At 51.6% G+C, this 24307-nt stretch overlaps 2 protein-coding genes across 4 annotated transcripts in view; one reads left to right on the top strand and one right to left on the bottom strand.

Moving 5' to 3' along the window:
• The first annotated feature begins 5438 nt into the window (after positions 1 to 5438).
• Serpinh1 (serpin family H member 1) lies at positions 5439 to 12713 on the top strand. The gene is made up of 5 exons (XM_038313722.2): positions 5439 to 5577; positions 8929 to 9581; positions 10603 to 10701; positions 10796 to 11028; positions 11721 to 12713. Exons 2-5 carry the CDS (start codon positions 8963 to 8965, stop codon positions 12021 to 12023), a joined length of 1254 nt encoding a protein of 417 aa, XP_038169650.1. The 5' UTR covers positions 5439 to 5577; positions 8929 to 8962; the 3' UTR covers positions 12024 to 12713.
• A 4781-nt stretch (positions 12714 to 17494) lies between these two features.
• Map6 (microtubule associated protein 6) overlaps positions 17495 to 24307 on the bottom strand; it is a 67476-nt gene continuing 60663 nt past the window's right edge. For 2 of the 3 annotated variants that reach the window (XM_038313891.1, XM_038313892.1), the window contains one exon: positions 17495 to 18524. In XM_038313891.1, the coding sequence (XP_038169819.1) occupies positions 17495 to 18524 (1030 nt within the window). The remainder of the gene's footprint in view (positions 18525 to 24307) is intronic. The other variant, XM_038313894.1, reaches the window with a different exon arrangement.

The raw sequence follows: 24307 nt of genomic DNA, 5'->3' as shown, positions 1-24307 counted from the left end.
GTAAATGTCTGATATGCAGGACATCTGATTTGTGACCCTGAGAAAGGGCGGTTCGATCCCCTAAAGGTGTCAAGAGCCACAAGCTGAGAACTGCTGGGTTGGAGGATCTCCAAGGTCAATGGATGATCTGTCCAAGGTCAATGGGTAATCTCTCCAAGGTCAATGGATGATCTGTGGGGAGAAGGAGGAGCAGATTCTGACACAGACTTCCTGATCCCTTGGTTAGGATGCCATTCTCTGCCTCCAAGGGGAGTTCCCATTCTAGCCCCAACTTGGCTAGGTGTGTGTGTGTGTGTGTGTGTGTGTGTGTGGTGTGTTGTATGTTTGTGCTTGACTAGCTGTGCATGTGTGTGTGCATGTGTGCATGTACGTGTGTATGCATTAGCATGCCCTCACAAAGCAGTTTGTGTTTGTGTGTGTGTGTGGTATGTATTTGTGCTTGACTAGCTGTGCATATGTGTGTGTGCATGTGTATGCATTAGCGTGCCCTCACAAAGTAGTGTGTGTGTGTGTGTGTTGTGTGGTGTGGTGTGTATTTGTGCTTGACTAGCTGTGCATGTGTGTGTGCATGTGTGCATGTACGTGTGTATGCATTAGCATGCCCTCACAAAGCAGTTTGTGTTTGTGTGTGTGTGTGGTATGTATTTGTGCTTGACTAGCTGTGCATATGTGTGTGTGCATGTGTATGCATTAGCGTGCCCTCACAAAGTAGTGTGTGTGTGTGTGTGTTGTGTGGTGTGGTGTGTATTTGTGCTTGACTAGCTGTGCATGTGTGTGCATGTGTGCATGTATGTGTGTATGCATTAGCATGCCCTCACAAAGCAGTTTGTGTGTGTGTGTGGTGTATATTTGTGCTTGACTAGCTGTGCATATGTATGTGCATGTACATGTGTATGCGTTAGCATGCCCTCACAAAGTAGTGTGTGTGTGTTTGTGTGGTGTGGTATGTGTTTGTGCTTGACTAGCTGTGCATGTGTGTATGCATGTGTGCATGTATGTGTGTATGCATTAGCATGCCCTCACAAAGCAGTTATGTGCGTGTGTGAGAGAGACTGAGCGTGCGTGCACTCACGAGGCATGTGAAACTTTTGGGAACATTCAGAAGCTAGCAGGAGAGGATAGCAGCATTTCCTCAGGGGAGACTGGGGTGACAGCCTGTGAGGAGAGAGCAGGGTGTGAACCGGGAAACCGGACCCGGGCATTTTTGAGATAACAGTGTGGTTCGTGAGGGAGTCAAGGTCATGGGCACCTCGTCAAACAGTGGTAGAGCCAGGATGAGCTTCCAGAGCCCTTGTATTTGGTAACAGTAGAGCTGAGGAGTGACGTGGGCACAGGTCACAGCTCATTTCTGAGTTTCAGCGATGCTATGATAAGGAGGACAGTTCTGTGGCCAACCCAGTCCTCCCTCTAATTCCAGGCATGCACGCCACCTGCCAGAAGGGAAGAGAAACGACGGGACAGAATTAATCACTATGTCCAATCTTAGGACTCCCGCAGGTCTGACCACAGGCCAGAAGAGGACAGAGGAAAGCCGGAAAGCAGCAGGGTGCCAGTCTGTGTGCCCGCCAACATCAAGCACACGCATGTGTATCTCATGTAGTACATTTGGGTTTCAAGACACCTGTATGCACACTGATGTCTTGAAGGGTCTGCCTTGTGTATACTGCACAGCCACGTGGAAACACACGTCTCTGTGGCACTCAGTGGGCTTGGGTCCCTGGGTGTTGGGCCAGTGGTGAGAAAGAGGGCACTAGACATCCAGAGTAGCTGTAGATGGCTGGGGGTGGGGCTCTTGGAGGAGGGGCAGGGAGTTTCTGAGTCCTCATTGGTTCTGCACTTCTCTCTCCCTGGTGGCAGTCAGCAGCACAGCCCCCTTAGAGGAAAGGGCATTCTTGTGGGAGGCAGACATTGCAGAATTCCTGACTCATGCCTGGGCTGAGAGCTCACTTGGCCTCTTGACAACTGTCACAGAGTGACAGACTTTGGGCCCCCAGCTACAAGGAACGGGCGGCTAGGACTGGTTGTCAAACCTTTCTCCAGGTGAAAGAAGGAAATTGTACTTCCTCTTCTAAGTTAAAATAGCCGTAGGGGACTGTCCCAGGATCTGGGACAAAAGCACAGCTACCGATCAATCCTTCTGCTATGTTCCTTCCTTCCCTGTCCTGAGCCTTGACGGTGCTGGCCACTCCCCCACCGCTTCTCCCAAGCTGCCTTAAGAGGGGAACATTTTCACTTTCTGGAAGGATCAGATAGGATGGAAGTTGTGGGCAGTGTGGACACTCAAATGACAGTCCTAGGAGTGAGTCCACTGGTCATGGGTGTGAAGACTGCATCTAGTCACAGGGGCCAAAGGAAGCTATTTCTACAACCCCTGGCCAGACTGCACCCAGCGTAAGGGAGGTCAGAAGAAGGGTGGTGGGTGGTATAGAGGAAAAGGGCTCAGGGCACCATCTCCAGTTCAGATGTGCTGTGTGACCCTCTCTGGGACGGTTTTCCTCTAGGGCAAGTGTGGGCATATTTGGACTGGAAGGTGTTCAGCTTCCAGCTTCCTTGCTTCTGGATCTTGAGACTATCAAGTTGGGCCTCTAAAGCAGGTCAGGGCAGGGTGGCAGGGGCAAAGCTGCACGCCACGGAGGAATCCAGACGCAAGAGTCTCCTCCCACCCCGTTCAAAAAGAGGCTTTTTTTTTTTTTTTTTTTTTTTTTTTTTTTTTTTTTTTTTTTTTTTTTTTTTTTTGCAGGGCAGGCTGCTGGAGTGTGGGGGAAGGGCCTCCAGCATCTGGGCTGGGCTTGGAGCTAAGAATAATGTGGCAAAGACTCTTGACATTTTTTTTGCTGATGTTGGAAATTTAAAGGAGCCATGGTCTTTCTTTCCTAAGGAGATTGAGTTAGCCGCTTCCCACGTGTCCCTCGAGGGTATGGCTACGGTTTTCACCCAGTACCTTTTTAAATGCCAGACCCTAGGGGCACTGGGGGGGAGAAGGGTGAGGCCTCTCCCACCCTTCCAAAGTCCCCAGTGACATTTACTTACAATCTCCAGGTGATAACATGGATGCTCAGGCAGGCACTGCAGGCTGACAGGCATAGAGGAGGCTTCTGACAAGCGTAGCTCCACAAGGGGTCTGTGAAGCTGCAGGAACATCCCAGCCCCACACCCTACTCTAGGGTTCCAGCATCACTGCTTGCTTACAAATGGGGGGGCTTTCATCTCTACTTCTCCCCTGCTCCTACTAGGGGTCTGGATTTGTCAAACACAGCAAGTCTCAACTTACCCTCTGTCGATTGGGAAAGCCATGGCCCTCCTAGCTTCTATTTCCATGCTGGTGAGGCCTGGATGCTGAGAGATGGAAGGGCAGAGAAAAGGGGGGTGAGGGGGAGCTGTGTGGGATTTTTACGTTGGACCTGCTGGGAACCCAGCAGGCTTCCACTACAGCTTTGATGAACTTTCTATGGCTGCCTCGGTTCATAGCCTACCAAGTGACTTCCAAAAGACCCCAAGAGGCAATATGAGGGTGATAATAGAGAGGGGGGTCTGGCCTAGGACTTAGGTGGTATCATTACATTGCAAAGATTTCTCCTCATAACCAGCATGCCGTGGATGCAGGAGGAAGCAACCGAGAATGGGGACAGCCACCACTGAAGACAGGGACACCACCCTGTGCCTGGAAAGTTTACTCAAGATCAGATCTGTTTTACAAAACAATCGTGGGCTGCCTGGAGACAATACCCTGCGCTTAGAGGGAGGGAGGCAGGTGGTTGCCTTTGGGTACTTTTGGGAGAATTCTAGGTTGACAGAAGTAAGTCCCAAGCTTTCAAAGGAGGCTTGCCTGGAGTTCACCACTCTCCTGCCCTCTGCCTCCAGTGTCCTGGGACTTCAGGTGTATGACACCAGGCCTGGCACCATGACTTTTTGATATTTTCCTTCTAAGATCCTTTGACTGAGATTCTAACAGGCTAAGGTTCCTCCACTAGGTTCGAAGACTTTGTGGGGCTTTGATGTAAGGTTATCTATCATCTGTGGTGGTCACTCGAGGATTCACTTACTCTCTGATTCTTTGATTCAGGCCTAAATCTATTGGGATCTAATATTTGCCTCAGTTCTTAGAGCAAAAGGCTGGGTAGCAACAGCTAGTCTTCTGTGGGGCATCTGGGTGGGGTGCCCAAACCCTCCCCCACTGTTCCCTGTAATTGTTTGATGCCAAGACTCCAGAGAAATCATCTTTTGGGGTGCTGGTCCCCAGGCTCTAGTCAGAACTCTAGGAGAAGAAAGAGTGGGTTGTTTGAATGAATGAGAGAGAGTTAATACAGGGCTTCCAGTCGTTCAGCGACAGAACCCTTTCCTAGCTTTCTTGAGGCCCTGGGTTTGATCCCCAAAGCATTGAAAAGAAAAAGAAAAAGGCCTCTCTATCTCCTCCCCCTCCTCTCCAGGCGCATCCTCTATTGTCTATTATGACACTATCAGAAGATTGGGGGAATCCTAAAACCAGAAAGGGCGTCCCTGAGGGCGGGGGGCTTTGCCCCAGTGTGCGGTTTTGTTCACAATACCTAGAATAGTAAAGAATGCTCTGGGGATGGGAGTGGGGGCTGGGGAGCGGGAGGAGGAAAGGGAAGGGAATTGGCAGGTAAAATGAATAAAGAAAGAAAAGAACACTACGTTACGTATCAACTCAAAGCTCAGAAGGCTATCAGCGTCGAGAGGGTGGGGTGGGGGAGGATGGGAGAGATAACTGTGAGTCCCTGAGCCCTAAAGAGGGAAGGGAAGCACTGGTGGGGTAGGGGTGACCAATTTGAGATGGAGAAAGAGGCAATTATGAGAACATCACGTTTCAATCAAGGGTACTAGCCCAGAAAAATGTCATACAACACAGAACTTAACACACGCACCCCTCTTCATTTCCGGGGACCTCTTCATTTCCAGGGGGACCGCTTAGCGCTTGTCTCTGAAATCACTTCAACACGTGGCTTCCAGAATGTGGGCCCAGCTGCAACTCTCAGGGCTTCTCCACCCCACGGAGGTTTCAAGGTTGAACCTAGGACTGGAAAAGGGTACTGATCCCTGCCTCTCACTCTCTCTCCTAAAGCAAAGGAGAGGGGCACCCGACTAAGGGGTGCCTGATTAAAACCTGGCAACAGTGAGCAATCGATCTGCTGGGGCAGATCAGAGAAATGTGTGGCAGAAGGGATGTGTGACCAGAGTACGCTTGTGCGGACAACCTGAGAAGCGGACTCCAGTCCCTGGGAGCAGAACTTCGGAGCTGGAGTCCAGGGATGTTCAGGCTCTAAGGAGCAACGCCCCCAACCCAGCTGGACGAGGCGGCAGTAGGACCCAGGGGCTGGGAGAGCGGCCCGCAGGCACCGGGGCGGGAGCTGGGGCGGTTTGGGGGAGGTCTTTGGCATTTTTTTCTCCTTCTGGGAGCCACGGCGCTCTCCGGAAGCGTTTCCAACTTTCCAGAAGTTTCTTAGGACAGGCAAGAGGGGGTGGGGACAGCCATATATAGATCCCGGCCCCGGGGCAGTGAGTTGAGTAGAGCCTGTCTGAGAGCCGGTGTCCCGTCGGTCCCGGAGCAGCCCGGCCCAGGTGAGGGGCGGGGGCGGCCGGGCGATTTGACCGAGGGGGGGGGATCGGATCGGATCGCTCCCGGAGGGGCTGGGGTCCTGGCACTGGAGGGCAGTGTAAGATCGGACGTGGAGCAGTCTCGCTTGGGGCCAGGTTCAACATCGCAGTCCCTGGAGCAGTAGTCTGGGACGCGGACGGAGCGGAGGAGTGTGGAGGAGTCCCAGCAGCTCAGGGAAGGGTAGAGGTGGTGGCAGGGACTGAGCAGAGATGACCTTCTGCACAACAGAGAAAGGGGGAGACCTGATTCTCCCGTCGTCCATGGAGGAAGGTCCTGGGGTGAAGGCCCAGGGACCCGCAGTTGTCGATCCCAGCATCCCCCCTCCCTCCCCGCCACACATACACACACAGACTGTGTAGGGGTCTCTGCACCTAGCACGAGAGATGCCATAGCCTCGGTTTCTCTTGATCGTGAGTGTGAGGGAATCCTTAGCTGTTAGGGACCCCATGTTTTGGGAGCAGTTACTTTAAGTTGTATGCCAGAAGGTGGCTGATGGCTGGACTTGGCCATTTTCACCCCACCCGAAAGGGGAGTCATCAGGGTCCACCAGACCCCCTGGTGATTTGAGTCACTCTGGTCTTCTGTCCAGCCATCTAGTTACTGCAGGGTAAGGACTTCCTCTGAGGCCCAAGGTACCCAGCCTCAGACGAGAGGAAGAAAGCCTTCCCGGTTTGGTCTAAAGGCCTAGCTCTCCACTTCCCATGTTTCCTGTTGGGCCCTCTGGGCTGCAGGGCCCGGATGGAGGACCGTGGAAAAACTGGGGGCTTTGATTGCCTGGAAGTCGAGCTGAGGCCACACCCTTCTGCTCAGATAGTTCCTGTACCCATCCCCCATTCCCGTCTGGTCCTTTGTCTCTGTCCCGGGATTCCCTGCAGAGATTTTTTTTTTGGTAGTGGGTTGCTGAGTAACAAGGGTGCCACAGTGGTTGGCGGGAGAGCTTTGCCGAGGGCAGAGCCCCTCACTAGAAATCCTGAACTACTTGAGCTGAGGAGGTCCCAGTCGGGCCCTGCTTTCTCCCTGTGCAGAATACACCTCAGTATCCGCCTCGTACTCCGGGTAGCCTTTGGGGGCTGGGCCCTCCGGGCCTCTGCTCCCCACGTTCTCTGCCGGTCCCGTCTCTTTACTCTTCTGTTTTCTTTCAGAATGAAAAAGGCAGGCAGTGATCTCCCTCTGAGGCAGTTTCAAGGTACTTTAGACCCTTCAAGTATCTGAGAAACCCCCGGTGTTCGTCCCCTGCCTCCTGGCGTCTGCTCCCCTTCTCCCCCATCCCAGGCTCCCAGGGCCAGTGGTGGGTGTAGCCTTTGGCTTTCTGGCATCTTGGTTTTGTTTTGTTTCTGTTTTTGTTTTTTCTTATGGGACTATAAGTTGTCTAACCTTAGCCGGAGGGCTGTCATTTAGCTGTGGCAGAAGGGCTGGGCTGTAGGAGCTGGCTTGCTTGCAGAGACTTGCCCACTTTCATTCCTAATGCTGGGTTTAGCATGGTGGCCCTTCTCCCCAGCCCTGCCTCTTCCCTCACACTTCGGAAGTGCAGGTGTGAAACTATAAAACCCAGGAGACCCCTGGATTCTTCAGGCAGTTCCTCAGAACCCCTAATTCCCAAGCCAGGCTTCCAGGTTTCTTCTGCTCCCCTGGCCCGTGGAGATAAGGCAACTTCTGCCTGCCACGTCAACACCAGGAGCCTTGCGGCTGCCTGAGGAATCCCAAACTAGTCATTTGGAGCTTTCTGGAGAAGCCCCTCCCACGTCCTGGTTGGCTGGGCGTGGGGGCTGTCAAGATGGTGGCTGCCACGTGGCAGGGCTAGGCTTCTCTTCCCGTTCCTTAGGCAGGCTGGTGGTCTCTGCTGGATTAGTGGTTCTTTCAGTAGGTTGGCCACGTGTCTGTGGCTGGGATAGAATCCATAACGCTTCATTTTATTCTCACAAGTATCTTTGAGTGTACAGTGGATCACACGGTCACCCTGTCTTCGAGGTCCCATGAGGGAGGAGCATGGTCTGGACATGAGGACCCCACCTCTCTTAAGAATGAGGCCTCACATCCCTCCTCCCCCGCTGTTCCTTCAAGGTCCCTAGGAGGGAAGCAGCTGAGGAGGTGGGGTACTGGACTGGCCAGCTGTCATGTCATCTCAGAAATCCCATACTTTTTCAGTCTGGCTAGGCTCTCAAGGGTCTTATAGAGCAGGGCCCCCCGTCCTCCACCCGGGTTCTTTCTGATCTTCTTTTGCCTCGTGGTCTGCTCGCCTGAACTGCTGCATGAGGTGGAGAGGGAGCGATGGGCTGAGGAGGACGTGGGAATAGAGACCTTCTTCATCTATGGGGCTTGTGGGCTTGTCTCGGGGACTCTTGCTACTGCTGGAGTTTGGGGAGGGGACGCGAAGGCATCTTTGAGGTTCTAGGACAGATGGTGGTGTGGCCGTGGCTGTCCCACGGGAAGGCAGAATGGAAGGTCTGGCCGTGGCTTTCTGAAGGAAGGAGGGAAAGGGTCGGAGCTCCGCTGAGCGGTGACTCATCCCCATCCTCAGGATCTTGCCCTTGCTGTGATCTTAGGAAACCCTGTTGAGTTCTAAAGAACTGGTCCCAAGAGCATTTGTCGTGGGATTTCCCATCTGGTTCAGGGGCTGTGTGGGCAGATGCACAGGCCAAGTTCCTGCTAAGAGAGAGGTTTGGGGACCTGGAGACCCTGGAAAGAGTCTGAGGCTGAGTGGTAACATGGACATATACACACTCAAGGTCACTCTAGCGGCTGCAAGTGAGGCCTCTGGGTTCCCCCATTTAATGAGTGAACCAGGCAGTGACTTATTAATGTCCCAGGGCAGAATGCAAGGCAGAGAGGGCCAGGCCCTCAGCGGCATCTCACATGGTATCCCCTGCTCAGACGTGTGGGTTTCCTACAGACCCCCAGCCCAGCTGCTGCCTTTTCCCAACCAAGAGAGGCCCTGAGAGAAAGCCATTCTGGCCAGCTGGCCCTGACGCTTAGAAACAACTATGCCAAATGCTAAGCCTTGGGATGTTGTAGGAACCAGATATGTATACTAGGTTTCCAGCTCTGATGGCTACAGCCTACTTCAGGGCAGCTCTAGATTCACAATTAACTTCTAAATAAGTATAAGTATTGAATATCCTGTGGAAGATACCAGCGGGCGGCCTGGTAATGTGTCAGGAACTTTGTTCTAGGTAAGGAGGTCAAAGTGTGTGGCCCGAGTCAGGTCTGGGCTACAGAGCTGAGTTCTCTTGTTCCTGTCCCCTTGGTGACTTGGTGGGTAGGCTAGGGAGAAAGGCGTGAAGTTCAGGGTGGTTCTCTCTCTGTACCCCTCGCAGGTCCTCTGTGGTGCACACGGCTCACCTCCCAGCCATGCGCTCTCTCCTTCTGGCCACTCTCTGCCTCTTGGCTGTGGCGCTGGCAGCCGAGGTGAAGAAGCCTGTCGAGGCGGCAGCCCCCGGTACTGCCGAGAAGCTGAGTTCCAAGGCGACCACCCTGGCGGAGCGCAGCACAGGTCTGGCCTTCAGCCTGTATCAGGCCATGGCCAAAGACCAGGCGGTGGAGAACATCCTCCTGTCCCCCTTGGTGGTGGCCTCATCCCTGGGTCTGGTGTCCCTGGGCGGTAAAGCCACCACGGCGTCACAGGCTAAGGCGGTGCTGAGCGCGGAGAAGCTGCGGGATGAGGAGGTGCACTCGGGGCTGGGCGAGCTGCTACGCTCCCTCAGTAACTCCACGGCGCGCAACGTGACCTGGAAGCTGGGCAGCCGCCTGTACGGGCCCAGCTCCGTGAACTTCGTGGACGACTTTGTGCACAGCAGCAAACAGCACTATAACTGCGAGCACTCCAAGATCAACTTCCGGGACAAGCGCAGCGCCCTGCAGTCCATCAACGAGTGGGCCTCACAGACCACCGATGGCAAACTGCCCGAGGTCACCAAGGACGTAGAGCGCACGGACGGGGCGCTGCTCGTTAACGCCATGTTCTTTAAGCGTGAGTCTCGGGACTGGGGTGAAGGAGAGGCAGGACCCTTTCCCAGTCTCCTGAGCTTGCTTTTCCTAATGCTAATCCTTCATGGCTTCTCATCTGAACGTGGATAACTACAATTGTCAGAGGCTATTATTTAGCTTATTGCTAAACCCTTTTTATGCGCCAGGAACTAGATCCAGTGTGGGAGCCCAGCAGGAGTCTCTCGGATAGGACTCTATACTTTGCCACCTTAGGGCTCTTGTTTGTGTTAGTTGGAACCTTTAAGAGTCAGTTATCAGTTCTGTTTCAGCCAAATGGATTAAGGAACCAGGCATGGGTGCAGAGTTAGCCCCATTTCATAGTTAAGGAGACCGAGGCCCAGCTAGGCGTTACCAAGTGCATCTGAATTGACTGCAGGTTAGATCTGGGGTTTGTGGTTTTGTGTAAGTATCCAGATGTGGGGGACTGACTGACTTAAGAGCCTGCTGGCAGGAGAAGGTGACCCCTGGTTTACAAATAGACTATGCTAGGTGAGGAGTCTAATTGTCATTAGTATGTTTGGACTGGGATGTAGATCTGGTTGGGACTTAGACCGCTGTCACGCGTATGCTTTTGGTGGCCATCTTTCTGACCATGCAAAACTTAAAGAGAAGAAAGTTTTTAAAACTAATTTACTATTTGAATGTGTATGTGTCTAGCCTTGAACTTGTGGAGAAGAATTAAGGGTGGCCTTTGCTCATTCCTGGCCAAGGTACAGACCCGGCCTCCGTCACCCAGTAGGGAGGAAAGCCTCTCTCAGCAAGTTTCTCAGACATTGACAGGATGCCACCCAAACGTGGGGACACGAGCTTCTTGCAGTGTGATCAGAGAGACTGCATGCTCAGACAGGGAACACGTGTTCCGTGGACTGAGGACTTGCCATACGTGAGAGAACAAAGAGCGTGTGGCACGGATGGAGTCTAGGGTGCACCGTCGGGACGGCTGTGAACCGGTCGTGTCCGGGAGACACAATCACTGACATCTTTTTTCTGTTTCTCCGCCACAGCACACTGGGATGAGAAGTTTCATCACAAGATGGTGGACAACCGTGGCTTCATGGTGACCCGCTCCTATACCGTGGGTGTTACCATGATGCACCGGACAGGTAGGCGTAGTCAGACCGAGAGTCAAAGTGTGGGGTATCAGAGTGCCCGGAGCCTGGTGTGCCCCTTACTTCCCATCCTCTGCTTTTCGCCCAGGCCTCTACAACTACTATGACGACGAGAAGGAGAAGCTACAGATCTTGGAGATGCCGCTGGCCCACAAGCTCTCCAGCCTTATCATCCTCATGCCCCACCACGTGGAGCCCCTCGAGCGCTTGGAGAAGCTGTTGACCAAAGAGCAGCTGAAGGCCTGGATGGGGAAGATGCAGAAGAAGGCGGTCGCCATCTCTCTGCCCAAGGGAGTGGTGGAAGTGACCCATGACCTGCAGGTGAGGGCCGGAGGGTAGGGGCTAGGGCAGGCTTCACCCAGTTGCTCGGCAGGTCCATCCTGCATCCGCGGGGCATCCAGGTAGTGCTGGGCTCCGCTCATACTGAGAAGTAGGCTCTGCCCTTGGGAGGATGGTGTGGGTAGTTAGTTGTCGGGGTTCGCGGATGAGCCCCACGTCTGGGCACCGTTATGTCGGGGTCCGGTGCTATCCCGGACCCTAAATTATTTTCTCTCGACTAGACCCCAACATAAACTATCTCTCCCTCTCTGGAGTGTGTCCAAGATAGCACCAGACCCCGACAGGTAGTAGCTGAAAACAGTTCAAACAGCTGCTGGGTGTTGTCCCTTGACAGCTGCAGCCTATAACGGGCTGAACCCTCTTAAGAAAATTCCACACAGATGTGCGTATAGGCCAGTTCTGTCTTAGACAATTCCTCTTCGATGGCTTTCATTGCAGATAACTCTAGACTGTGTCAAGTCAACAAAGCCAATGAGGGGAAAGGAGAGTACAGATCCTGGTGGTATACAGGGTAGCGAAGGGAACTGTGGTTCGAAGCCTCTACCACCATGCCTGGAGCAAGGTGGCTAGGGGTTGACTGTCTCCTTTTGGAGAAACCTCCAGGGTGGTGTGGATGGAGGATGCGGGAGGAAGAGCCTGGCGTACGTGACCTCACTTAGCAACCGCTCCCATAGAAACATCTGGCTGGACTGGGCCTGACGGAGGCCATCGACAAGAACAAGGCAGACTTGTCTCGCATGTCCGGCAAGAAGGACCTGTACCTGGCCAGCGTGTTCCATGCCACTGCCTTCGAGTGGGACACAGATGGCAACCCCTTTGACCAGGACATCTACGGGCGTGAGGAGCTGCGCAGCCCCAAGCTGTTCTATGCCGACCACCCCTTCATCTTCCTGGTACGAGATAATCAGAGTGGCTCCTTGCTGTTCATCGGGCGCCTGGTCCGGCCCAAGGGAGACAAGATGAGAGATGAGTTGTAGAGTCCCGGAGTGGTCATGGTCATGGCGTGGCAGGAAGTGGCCAACGGTTCCTGAGACACACGGGTGCTATTGTGGGGGGAGGGGGGCACCAACCTTGAATATTCCATGGGGCGGGGGTGGGGTTGGCAGTGCAGATCAGAATTCCCGTACGTCTGAATAGACATTTCAGGCTAGAATCTACTCCACTAGAATATGGGGCCCAGATACTCGGATGCCAAATTCAAGGGTGTCTCAGCCATCCTTCCCTGCCCTCCAAGTTCTAGATCCAATCTGCCTCAAACAGTCAATCAGTGTTCGTATTTATGGCCGAGTCCCTTTCTTATCTGTGAGACAATCAAGCTGGGGGCAGGGCAACCCTCTTTCTCACCATCCCCTCAGCCCTTCCCGCTTCTCTCGCTCATCTCCCACTCCCACAGAACTAGGTGCTGCAGCCCCAGGACTGGCCACCCTTAAAATGATCCTTGCCCAGCAGTGGGAGTTGGGAGACAGAGCCTAGGAGGGACTCCCTGGCCAGCCCGGCTCTAGGCCCGCTACACCGGGCATTGCAGGGGTGAACTTGTGTTTTTCTCCCTTTTTAGTTTTTCAAAGATGGGGAGGGTAGGGGGAGCACATGAGCCTGTGTTGCTTTCAAAATGAAAACCTAATTTGTACAAATTTTTTTTTGAATAAAACTTTTCCAATAAAATGTTACGGGAGCGTGGACATAGATAAAAGAAGGTTCCTATATCATTTTTTTTTTCAAGAGACAGTCTGTGCTTTAAGCAGGCCATACCTAGCTAGCTCTGGAACGCCGGCCGATGACTGAACAGTGGCCTATGGTCACTGTGATGACTGGGGACTTTGTTCTCTTCTGAAACCCTGGAGAAGTGAACCCGGGCACCCCGGTCCTACACTTGGAGGGGTCTTGCTTGTCAGCCCTCTGGTCTCAACCTAGGGGCCACAGAGGGCAAACGGGCACATGAGGATTTAATAGGCTTGCTGCTTGGTTTAAGCTGTACAGGGGATGCTAGTGAAAATCCTCCTTCCAGAGATACCTCACATAATGGGTTTGTGACAAAGGAGGAACCCACAACCCCCGTCCTCATGTCTGCCCCCTGTGATCCTTAGGATGCCTCAGGATGGAGATGGGAGTGCAGAGCAGGACTCCCCAGAGGCAGAGGAAACTGGCATTGAGCTCCAATTTGTGCAGCTCAGTCCTTTCTCTGTGTTCCCTCTACCGTTAAGTCCCCCTGGAGGGGCCACAGATGGTCCCATACCTTGGCCAGACAAGCCAACCAGGTGGAGATGGAGCTGAAGAGGATGCCCCTTTCTCAGCGCCACCCCATCGAGTTTAAAGCAAAACTTTAGAATCCCAGACCTGACCTTTGAACTCAATCCATTAGATGTCCACTCTCAAGGGACTTCATCTGGAAATGGACACTTGGGGTTAGTGACCATCTTATGTGCTCAGGGCTCACTACCTTCTAACGAAGCCTTTATAGTGGGTGTCAGCTGCTCTTGAGGGGCCATGCAACACAGCCAGTCCCATGCCCACGCCAGCTTCTCTGCCACATTTTCTCATTCCTGAAGCACCAGGACACTGTACTGTACATCTAGCACAGTGCTCAGCACACTGCCTAATATAAGGGAGGTGGTCCAGTGGTTCTGTGTTGCCTAGCAACACCACCGAGGAATAGGACCCCTTCTTCCCCAGCAACCATGAGCTGTCTACACCTCCTTCTCTCCCCCACCCCCCATCATGACAAAATGCTGATCACCCCAGTCTTGTGTGGGAGCTGTTCCTGGCTACATCAGCCACACCTTGTCCTGAAGATGGCCTATCACAGCACTCCTCACCCTCAATTCTTAGCTTCTTAGGGGGGTTTTGGGCTGACCTCGTTTGCTCAGATATTTGCACTGAGGGGATGTGTGACTGAGATGCTTCTGTACTTTATCCCTTGGTTAAATTCCATGTTTTTTTAAATATACATGTATATGCACACATAATATGCATGTATGCCTGCAGGCCAGAGAGGGCACCAGATCTCACTGGGAATTGAACTCAGGTCCTCTGAAAGAACAGTCAGTGCTCTTAACCTCTGAACCACCCCTCCAGACCCAAGTTCCATGTTCTTAACATCATCTTACAGACCCTGAATGGTCCTTTACTCAGGCACCCAGAAATATATCAGGGAAAGACATCTTTGAGATAGGATGCTGTGTTCTGTGCAAGCCAGTGAGACAGGAGAAGATGCCTCCATGGAAGCAGCTAATGAAAATGATGGAGTCTCAGGAGGACACACAGCAGCCCTCAAAGGCCATCGGCACCGTCTGACCCACAGGTAGCTCTGGAAAGATGATTTCGTAAAGAGCTGGTCAAGGAGGTGGCCAGTGATGACCAGCTTTTGCTAAGATGCACCCTAAGGCCCTACCTATATGACGGGGCAGGCCAAGTCCCTCCAGGCTAGGCAAGCAGAAGCCTGACTTGAGAGTCTCTGAAAAAGATATAGACCTTTCACCTAGAGCCCCTAAAATCAAAGAGGGACCAGCATTCTTCCAAGCCCTTCAGTTGCTCACAGATGCACACTAAAGCTCCTTCTTTTGGATGCACAGAGTCCCGAATCACTTGCCTGCACTCTGAAGGGACAGTCTACAGCCTCTGCAGGGCTTAGAGGTCAAACCCTATAGTGTCGATTCTCAAGGTCCTAGAGTACCACTGTGCATGCAGGTGGCTAGGACCCAAGTCCAGGCCTGGTGAGGCCAGTGGAGCTCTGGACTCTTCTTGGGATTCTTCTCTTCATTTCAGGGTATACAGTTGGAGTTTCCAGGTTTGATTCCCACAGGAGCCTCCAGGCATGCCCGTGTAATAGGTGTTAGAGGGGAAAGGATGATCTGAAAGATGATAATAATAATAACCCACCCCAAGTCTTCTCACCAGCATAAGTCAGAAGGAAAACTGATTTGGGGAAAATCACAAAGACTTGAAAGATGCAGGGGGTTGTTGTGTGTGTGTGTGTGTGTACGATGGGTGTGTGTGTGTATGCGCGCGCATGCACGCACGCATGTATGATGGGTGTTTGTGCACGCGTGTGCACGTGTTCAGAGGTCGGAGGACAACTTTTGGCTTCCTCCCCTTATGTGGGTTCCAGAGATCAGCTCAGGTCATCGGGTTTTGCAAGCCTTTAACCTGGTGAGAGCCAACCCACCAGCCCTTGGGGTGGTTTCTGTCACATTGGCTTCACCTGTGATTTTCCATATGGATGACATGGTTCTGGGTTCTGCTGTGAGCCTCTTCTGACGGTGGCTTTAGTCAGGCTGTTCTAGATAGGGTGTGTTTGTGAGAACATATGTTGTCACTTGGTGTGAAGCTAGCTGACCATTTCCCTTTCTTTCTCTAGAAGGAGTTCCTGGTGAAGTTTTCTTCCTTTTGGCGGGGCTGACAGTGCACCTTTCTCATCTTGTCTTAAGTCTCTGGCTTTCTGTTATGATTTATTGGTAGCGATCTGGAGTCCCTCCCCATTCACTCAGGACAGCATTCTGCCCATCACATCAGTTATACCCCCATCCTAGTAAGTGGCAGATCTTTGTAGACGCATCAAAGCCGGGAAGATTGCTCAGCCACCATAGTCGGTACGGTATTTGCTATATACGATGGTTGGCTTTTATTGTCACCAAGATAAAAAACCTAGAGTTACCTGGAAAGAGGAAACCTCACTTGAGGGTTCATCCCCACCAGATATGAGCCTGTGTCTTTCCGCATTGTACTCTTGAAGCTAGGAGTTAGCTTGAGCCTCAACCCACCTTACATCGTTTTGCTAGGCATGGCAAAAGACACAGGAGTCCCAATACTTGCGGGGCTGAGGCAGAAGGATTCCCCATAGCTGTGGGGACCCTGTCTCAAAACAGCAAACAAACAAAAAAATAAGCCCCTAGGCCTGTACATTTACAACTAAAATCGACTGAGATTCCTTACAGGAGAGACCCCGCTTCTCCACAGAGCACACGCTTTGGGGAGAGACTGCTGCACGTGTGAATGGGTGGGGAACTTGGATTATTTAAATTTATTTAAAAGTAAAAACTGGGCGGTGGTGGCGCACACCTTTCATCTCAGCACTTGGGAGGCAGAGGCAGGTGGATCTCTGTGTATGAGGTCAGCCTGGGCTACAGAGTGAGTTTTAGGGCAACCAGGGCTACATAGAGAAACCCCGTTTCAAAAAGAAACAATAAACAAAAAAATACAAAACAAAACAAAACCCAAAACACCTATTTTATGGACACAGTAGCTCACACATGTCTGTTTTCTCAAGTACTTGGAAGGCAGGGGCAGAAGGATTCTGAGTTCAAGGCCAGCCCAGTTTACACAAAAAGACCCCACTATGTAACCTGGCTGAACTTTAGCCACTGGATTCAAATTATCCCCCTACTTCAACCTCTTGAGCAGCTGGGACCATGGTCCTGTACCACTGTCCCCAGTTAATGCAATGTTTATAAACCTCGTATTCAGTTGCCATGGATACAGAGTGAGCAACAGCAGTGTTGGCTTTGAGCCTCATTAGAGAGTCCCGAGATTCATGATCAAGAAGCTTGGAGCTTGGATCAGTGAGCTTTACCACTGACCCCATGATCAATAAGAGTCACCCCTAATTTCCCCAGCTCAGTCAAAGGCCTGTTTCTACTTCATCTGTGGGCTTCAGCTCTGACCCATCCAGAGCTCAGCCTGCTGGGATTGGCCTCTGGTGAGCTTTCAAAGTTCAGGTCCTTGCAATGCCTTGGCACTTATGTGATTGGCCCCGCCCTCAGTCAGCTGGCATTGTTTACCGGTGTGTGGTTGTTTCCTGGGGATCGGAACATCTCCTCCTGGAGGGAGGCTGTAATGAGCAGAAAGTGAATGGAATTTAAAAGTCAGGAGACTCCTGAAACATACAAGATTCCCAAGGCTCCACCTCAAAGCTACATGAGTAAGGATCTCAGGAGCTGGAAGATTATCCAGCAAGTCATGCAAAGATCTCCAGGGATATAGTCTCAATGAGTCTTGAGTTGACCAGTGACGCAACTCCCTTTGAGCCAGACGTGCTTCTCCTGCAGGTAACCCCTTACCCACAATTCTGTTAGTGAGCCCAGTAAACTCACTGGTCGCTAAACTAGATGTGTGGGACCCAGTAGGGGCAAATGGATATCTGCCCATGTCCATCTGTCCAGGGAAAACCACCCAGCACCCACCCCTAGGTCATACTGACAGATCCTAAGCTCTGTGTTTCTGACTTCAAAGATTTACTCACCTGCTCTCTGGTGTCATGCACACACACAAGCATACACGGCTACACGCTCCAGCACACAGAGCCAGAGAAAGACACTGTTGAGCCAGAGGGACCAGTTTTATTAGATTCCAGCAAGACTATACAGCACGGTTTCATGCAGAATAAATATATGTCTTTGCCTCCCCAGGAGGGGAGCTCTTCCATGGCCTGCTCCTTTGCTTCATTTCAGGGGAATCAAGGGGATCCCTCAAAATATTCTGCATGGGGAACGGTTGGGATCATGACTGGGGGTGAAGGTGACACCGTGGACAGCTGAGGGCCTCTGGGACCTTGAATCTTCAGAGGGTCAGGGGCCGTAGGACCTTGGTCCTTTGTTGGGGCTGGCACCAGGGGATCCTGACCCTTCAGAGGTACTGGGAAAAGAGGGTCTTGATTCTTTATAGACCCAAGGACCACAGGGCTTTGATTCTTTGGAGGTTCTGGGACCATGGGACCTTGATCCTTGGCTAGTGTTGGGATAATGGGGTCTTGGCTCTTCACTGGCTCAGGGGCCACTGGACCTTGGTTCTTTACAGGTGCTATGAACACGGAATCATAACCCTTCATCTGCCCGGGGACCACGGTATCTATACCTATACCTTTGACTGGCTCTGGGTCTGCTAAGCCTTGCTTCTTCACGGACTCAGAGACTACAGGGGCTTCATTCTTCAGAGGTGCCGTGACTGTGGCATTCTGGTCCTTCCTACGCTCGGGGACCACAGGAGTTCCCTCTTTCCCAGGTTCAGTGGCCACAGGACCGGTGTCCTTCAGAAGTGCTGGTGCTGGGGAGCTTTGATCCTTAGCTCTGGCTGGAACCATGGGACTCTGATTCTTCAGCGGCTCCGGCAGCAAAGGGCTTTGGGCTTCGGCTGGTGCTAAGATGACAGAATCTTTGTTCTTTAAAGGCTCGGATGCCACGTGGTCTTGATCCTTGACTGGTGCTGGGGCCACTGGACCCAGATCCTTCACGGGCCCTGGGAGTACAGCACCTTGATCCTTTGGAGGGCCCAGGGGTGTAGGGCCTTGATCCTTTATGGACCCTGGGGCCACGGGACTTTGATCCTTTGACAGTTCTGGCACCATGGGGCCTTGGTCCTTCAGAGGCTCTTGGACCACAGGACCTTGGCCTTTCGAAAGCCCTGGGACCACAGGACCTTGATCCTTGTGGGGTTCTTTGGCTACAGGACCTTGATTCTGCACATCACTGGCGGGTTGGACCCGGGTCCTGCAAAGGAGAGAGAGGCGGTCACTGAGGGTCAAGTATGGGCCAGGGAGAGGGCAGAACACAGATTGCCTGATGAGACTCGGCCTTGAAGGGCCTGGGCAGGGTAGCTCTTAGCGGAGAATCAGGAGGAAGGTGGACTTCTGCATCCAGAGGAGGTGCAGGGGGGGAGCAGGGCAGCCCAGGGAGTCAGTTGTTCAATGTGTTTGCCAATTGATTATAACCTGCATGCGGCAGAGGGCATGGTGCCCGGGAGACAGCAGCAGTAATGCCCCTAGATTTGAACTGCCCAGTGGGCACCACAGCAGGCCCCCAAACCCATACTCCATCCAGTCCTACTTCTTCCTATACTTCCGGGTCCACCCTTGGAGCCTCGTCTTAACTATCTGCTCAATGCTTGTGGAGACCCAAAGGCTTTGTCGTTTTCCTAGTCTTTCCTAAGGTTCCTTTCCTTCCCTGACCCTATTAAAGGGTGGTTACTGGCAAGGACAAGGGTCTATGGCATATCAGCAAAGGGTGGTTAAGAGTCTCCTTCATACCCCCTCCCACACACACAAGAGAAAGAGTATTTAATCATTCACATTTAGAACAGTCCACACGTAGTAATAATAAAAATGAATCGTTTAAAATATAGCTGCTCAGTTCTCTGCATGCAGCATACCCCACATTGCCTGCACCACTCCCCACACCAGCCCTCAGGAGACAACTAGGGGCTCCCATCCCTGGTACCTTTTCTTTATCCGCACTTCCACTCCCTCCCCAGACTCCTGCACTCATTGGTTCCAAGGCTCCCGGGTTTATTCCCCAAATCCAAGTGTCCAAACCCCTCCCTAGAGTCTTCCTGGGATACTTGCTCTATGTGACTGACTGCCATCTCCCCCCACCCATCCCTCGGTCCATGCTCATTGCAGAGCGCATGCATGAACGCCGTCACCGAGGGCAACCATCGCCAACTCAGACCTGGCCATTCTGGAGCCTTCTGATCTACACAGCACACACCTCTCTCATAGGCCAGGCTGAAAGACGCCACTCAAGACTGGCATTGCTCAGCCAGTATCACAAACCCTTGCACACCCAGGCACCTTCCACCTGCCAAATCACTTCTTCCTATGGCTCATGCCAGTGAGACAGAAGCCCTCTGAAACACACGGGTGTAAGACACACCCTGCTTGTTCAGCTCAGAAGCTGAGGTCTGGAGACAGCAGGTGAGGAGGAGGTGCGGTACCAGCAGGAACTAGATCCTAGATCTTTCTGCTTCTGGGGCCTGTATGCTTTCTCCCCGAAGGCCTGGCTCACAGCAGTCTTTAGTACAAGACACTTCTCGGTTATTATTCATTTATACTTCATAACAACAAAATCTGTAAGGTTAGACACAAGTTAGCATTTTAATAGACCCTGACAGGTTATACACACACACACACACACACACACACACACGATATACACACACACATATGCATATATATTGTCTGTGTGTGCATGCGTGTGGGGTGTGTTTTGCTGTGTACATGGCTGTGTATCACATGTGTGTCATGCCCACTGAGGCCAGAAGAGGGCGCCAGATTTCCTGGAACTGGAGTTGCAGATGGGTGTGAGCCACCTCGCAGGTGTTGGGAATCTCACCTGGCTCCGCCCAAAGAGCAACAGCTGTTTTAACTGCTGAGTCAGCTCTGCAGGCCCCCTAGTCAGGTTTCTCTTATTTTGTTTCCCTTTTCTTTTTGGTGCTACTGGGGCTGGAACTCAGGGCTTTTGGTCCTATAAAGTAAGTGCTCGGTGTACCACTGAGCCACATCCCCGAGGATGACTGAACTTCTGCCTCTTGCCTCTACCACTCGAATGTGTGGAAGGGGTGCTGCATTTTTTGTTTTTGTTTTGTTTTCATGCAGTTCGAGAATTGAACTAGGCAAGTACTCTACCCCCTGATATTTTGCTATATCCTACCTCAGGATATTTTCTCGGCTGATTACAGTTTAACCCTCTGGGCCTCCGGCTTCTCATCTGTTCGTTGTTTGTATTGACATTAATGCAGGAATATGTAATGATTGGCAGAGCACTTGAACCATGGTTGGCATCAGGCAGTTGTTTGAGTATCTATTTAATTAGAAGCAAAACACCACATATCCCGCTTATTTTTACTCCACAGTGCAGCTCACTGCTGTGTTTAGGATCTCAGGTTGCCTGGGAATGGCTGTCTCAGCAGATTGCACAGTTATGATGTAAGTACCTTGTCTAGCCTGTCCCCGCTGCTATCACTGAACAATACAGAGGCAAGAGAAGGCCAGTTCAGCCTTCTGGCTCAGCGCCACGCGGAGCCTAGCTGCCCTGTTCAGGCTGTCACCAGAGAAGCTAAGAGTCTGAGCAAGGCAGGGCTGTGAGGGAGTGCGGAATCTAAACGGGCACTAACGACCTTTCAGTGTCAAAGAACTTAGAAGGGACCCAAGCAGGAACCCTGTTAGGTTTGTCTCTTCAGATCTTTGGGTGACCTGGGTGCCATCTTAAAGAAGCTCAGAGAGAGCTGGCCAGGCCAAACATACCAGAACCTCCGCTGCACCTCCATCCCATCGACGGGGCATTGGCGCCCCCTGCTGATGCAACGTTTATAAACAAGGGCAGCCCTCCAGCTGGGTGCTTGAAGCCTTGGCTCTAAGCCTGAACGTTCTCCACTAGGGCTCATCAAAACGCCTCTAACCCCATATTGATCTGTCAGTAAACTTTTACCTTAGTAGTTAAATCTTCTTAATCATGAGTTTTAGGATTAAGATTAGAAATGGTGGCCAGCAAGATAGCCTGCTTCCAAGCGTGACACTTCCTTCATTTTCCCAAACTCACAAATCAGAAAGAACCAACTTCCACAAGTCCATTCTCTGACTGACACGTGTGCTGTGGCATGCATGCATGCATGCATTTGCTAAATGTAATTATAATTTTTCTTAGATAAAAAGGGGCTGGAAAGGTGGCTCAGTGGTTAAGAGCTTCCAGAGGATCTGGGTTCAGTTCCTAGAATCCATTGGTGAATCACAACTGACTAACCCCAGTTGCAGGGGATAGGAAACCTCTTCTGATTTCAGTAGACTCCTGCATGCATGCACAGAATATACTCAGTCACTCTCTCTCTCTCTCTCTCTGCATGTTTTTTAAAAGATTAGAAATGAGCTAAATAAACTTAAAATATGCCTTTCTTTTTTGTTATTAGCTTTAGGAAAAGTCTGTGTAGATTTAGTTCAGAAGTTCAAGTTAGTTTGATGAATTAGATCATCTAAAATTAGCTTATTACTCCAATATAAAGCATGTAATGAAATAACTAAATTGTACTTATAAATTATTTGATTTTTTCTTTATGTAATTTTTGCAAATTCAGTCAGGACACAAACAAATAATTTAAAAAAAATTCTGGGGAATTGGGGCTGTGACTCAGTGGGCAGCCTGTTTGCATGGCATGCACAAAGCCTGGGTTCCATCTGAGAACCGTATAAACTAGACAAGGAAGCCAGGCCTGTGTCCCTTCACTTGGGAGGAGAAGGAGGGGTGGCAGGAGGACCATGAGTTCACGGTTATCCTTGACTACATTAAAAGCTGGAGGCTAACCTGGGCTGTATGAAACCTATCTCCAAACACAAACCCAAAACCACCTTCTGGCTTATGACACTTGTAAGGCAAATCCAAGCATGTGTCTCTGACAGTTTATCAGAAGTAAAATCTGGGAATGAAAGCGGCTCTGGGGAATGAGTCATCCGATCAGCCCATGGGACGGTGAGCAACACTGGGTCTTTCGGATTCACAGCCCAACAGCAGGATACTGTTTTCCTCCTATTGGCAAAAGGCAAAAACAAACTTCTGTGCTGTATCCTCAGCACTTCTGGTGAGTGCCACACAAGAACAACCTGACAATGTCAGGTGTGGTGGTGGCTTACACCTTTAATCCCAGCACTCGGGACGCAGAGCCAGGCAGATCTCTGTGAGTTCGAGGCCAGCCTGGTCTACTACCGAGCGAGTGCCAGGTCAGGCTCCAAAGCTACACACAGAAACCCTGCCTCTAAATACATACATACATACATACATACATACATACATACATGCAGTTATATGCATTTGAACATTGTTGACTGGCTGCCACTCCTGGTGTCGGTACGTGTGTCCCCGTGTGTCTGCTGGCTTACATGGCTCAGGCCTGGACCCGCTAGTGCCACACTCTTTCTAAGCCAGCCATTTGTCTGTTAAATGAGACATGTTATTTAAAGTTAAAGAACCTGAGATAGCTTTACAAAGTTGATATCAGAGATGGAACATTTATAGCCTACCAAGCTACCGGATTCTTGTACTTAAATTATATATGATACGGCTTAAATTATTTAGAAGAATTGAATCATAAATCTTCCTTACAAAGAGGCTGTTACTTTTTGCTAGGTGTTTGGTTTTCTTACTTTTATAGGTTAGGCATTGCTTTTGAAAAGCAGGTTGATTTTGACAAGGTTTCCCGTGAGCAGAACCGCCCTTGTGGGTATTGTGATCCCTCACTGTGTCTAGGCAGATGCAGCTCCACTGTCTTTGCCAGCCTTCCTCTGCGGCTCATGTCACCACCTCTAGGGCAGCTGGGGCCACGCTAACAGCGCTGTTCACAAGGGACAAAGGGCCCAGTCGGAGTCAAGCCTGGTGCCCTCATCACCCTCAGATTCCTCCTTCTTTCCATCAGGTCCCCTCCATCCCAGCTCCCGCCTGCCACAAGAGCACTGCCCTAAGCCCTAACATAGCCCCCTTCTGATTTGTCACCCAGTGCATTCTCCATACTGAGAGGAGAATCCCCAGCAGGAAAGCAGGTCCCATCCAGCCCCTTTCCTGCTTTCACCGCTCCAGGGACTTCTCCCTGCACTGAGAATACAGAGCAAGGTCTGCCAGGAAGCAGGACAGCTGACCGCTCCCCCCTCCTGCCCGTGGGTCCCACTCCAGCCATCCTCTCTCCTGCCCATGGGTCCCACTCCCGCCGTCCCCTCCCCTCCCCTGCCCGTGGGTCCCACTCCAGCTCCCCTCTCCTGCCCGTGAGTCCCACTCGAGCTCCCCTCTCCTGCCCATGGGTCCCACTCCTTCCCATTTTCCAGCTTTCACACTAGCTAAATCTCCCCTCCCCAACATTCCCTTCCCCTCTTCACCTGAATAACACACTTCATCTGCACCCATTTCTCAGCTCACTGCAGCTGCCCCCAGTCATGGCTCCAGGGAGCCCACCAGCTCTCTCCATCCCTTCCTATGCCATCTGGATGTATCCAGAGGGCAGGGGCCAGTCTTTTTGCTCACAATTGTATCTTCTGAATTTTACACACCATATCATCCACAGACACGGCCAAACTATAGGGCTGAGTGTTTGTCCAGTGAAGGGATGAACAGGAATCTTTTCTGCATTGGGCTCTCTTATTTCGAATGAACATTTCAAGGCTGTGTGAGACATATGGAGTCTCAGACGCGGCACTCTCTGCCTCTCGTTTTCACGGAGACAGTCGGTGCCTCTAGAGTCCAGGGACGCTGGATCCATTCTCCCAGACTCTGGGCGTGAAAGTGGGGTGTGCCTGTAGTCCCAGCAATTGGGAGGCTGAGGCAGGAGGGTTGCTGTGAGTTCAAAGCCATTTGAGGATATATATTAGGACAGCTTGGGTCACAGTGAAATCTTGTCTCAAAAAACAAACCAAACAAGTAACAAACTCTCTGTCTCTGTCTGTCTGTCTCTCTTTCTCACACACAGACACACAATCTCTTTCTCTCTCCCTTCTCTCTCTCTCTCTCTCACACACACACAC

Source organism: Arvicola amphibius, chromosome 12 (assembly GCF_903992535.2).
Source record: "Arvicola amphibius chromosome 12, mArvAmp1.2, whole genome shotgun sequence".
NCBI lineage: Eukaryota > Metazoa > Chordata > Mammalia > Rodentia > Cricetidae > Arvicola > Arvicola amphibius.
Note: the sequence above shows the minus strand (reverse complement) of the source record. Positions and strands in the feature narration are given on the sequence as shown.

Bases quoted from the DNA above. Each gene is read 5' to 3' on its own strand.
- Serpinh1 (XM_038313722.2), top strand. From the start codon at position 8,963: ATGCGCTCTCTCCTTCTGGCCACTCTCTGCCTCTTGGCTGTGGCGCTG. The intron at 9,582-10,602 runs GTGAGTCTCGGG...TCTCCGCCACAG, and splicing joins TAACGCCATGTTCTTTAAGC to CACACTGGGATGAGAAGTTT. The intron at 11,029-11,720 runs GTGAGGGCCGGA...CCGCTCCCATAG, and splicing joins AAGTGACCCATGACCTGCAG to AAACATCTGGCTGGACTGGG.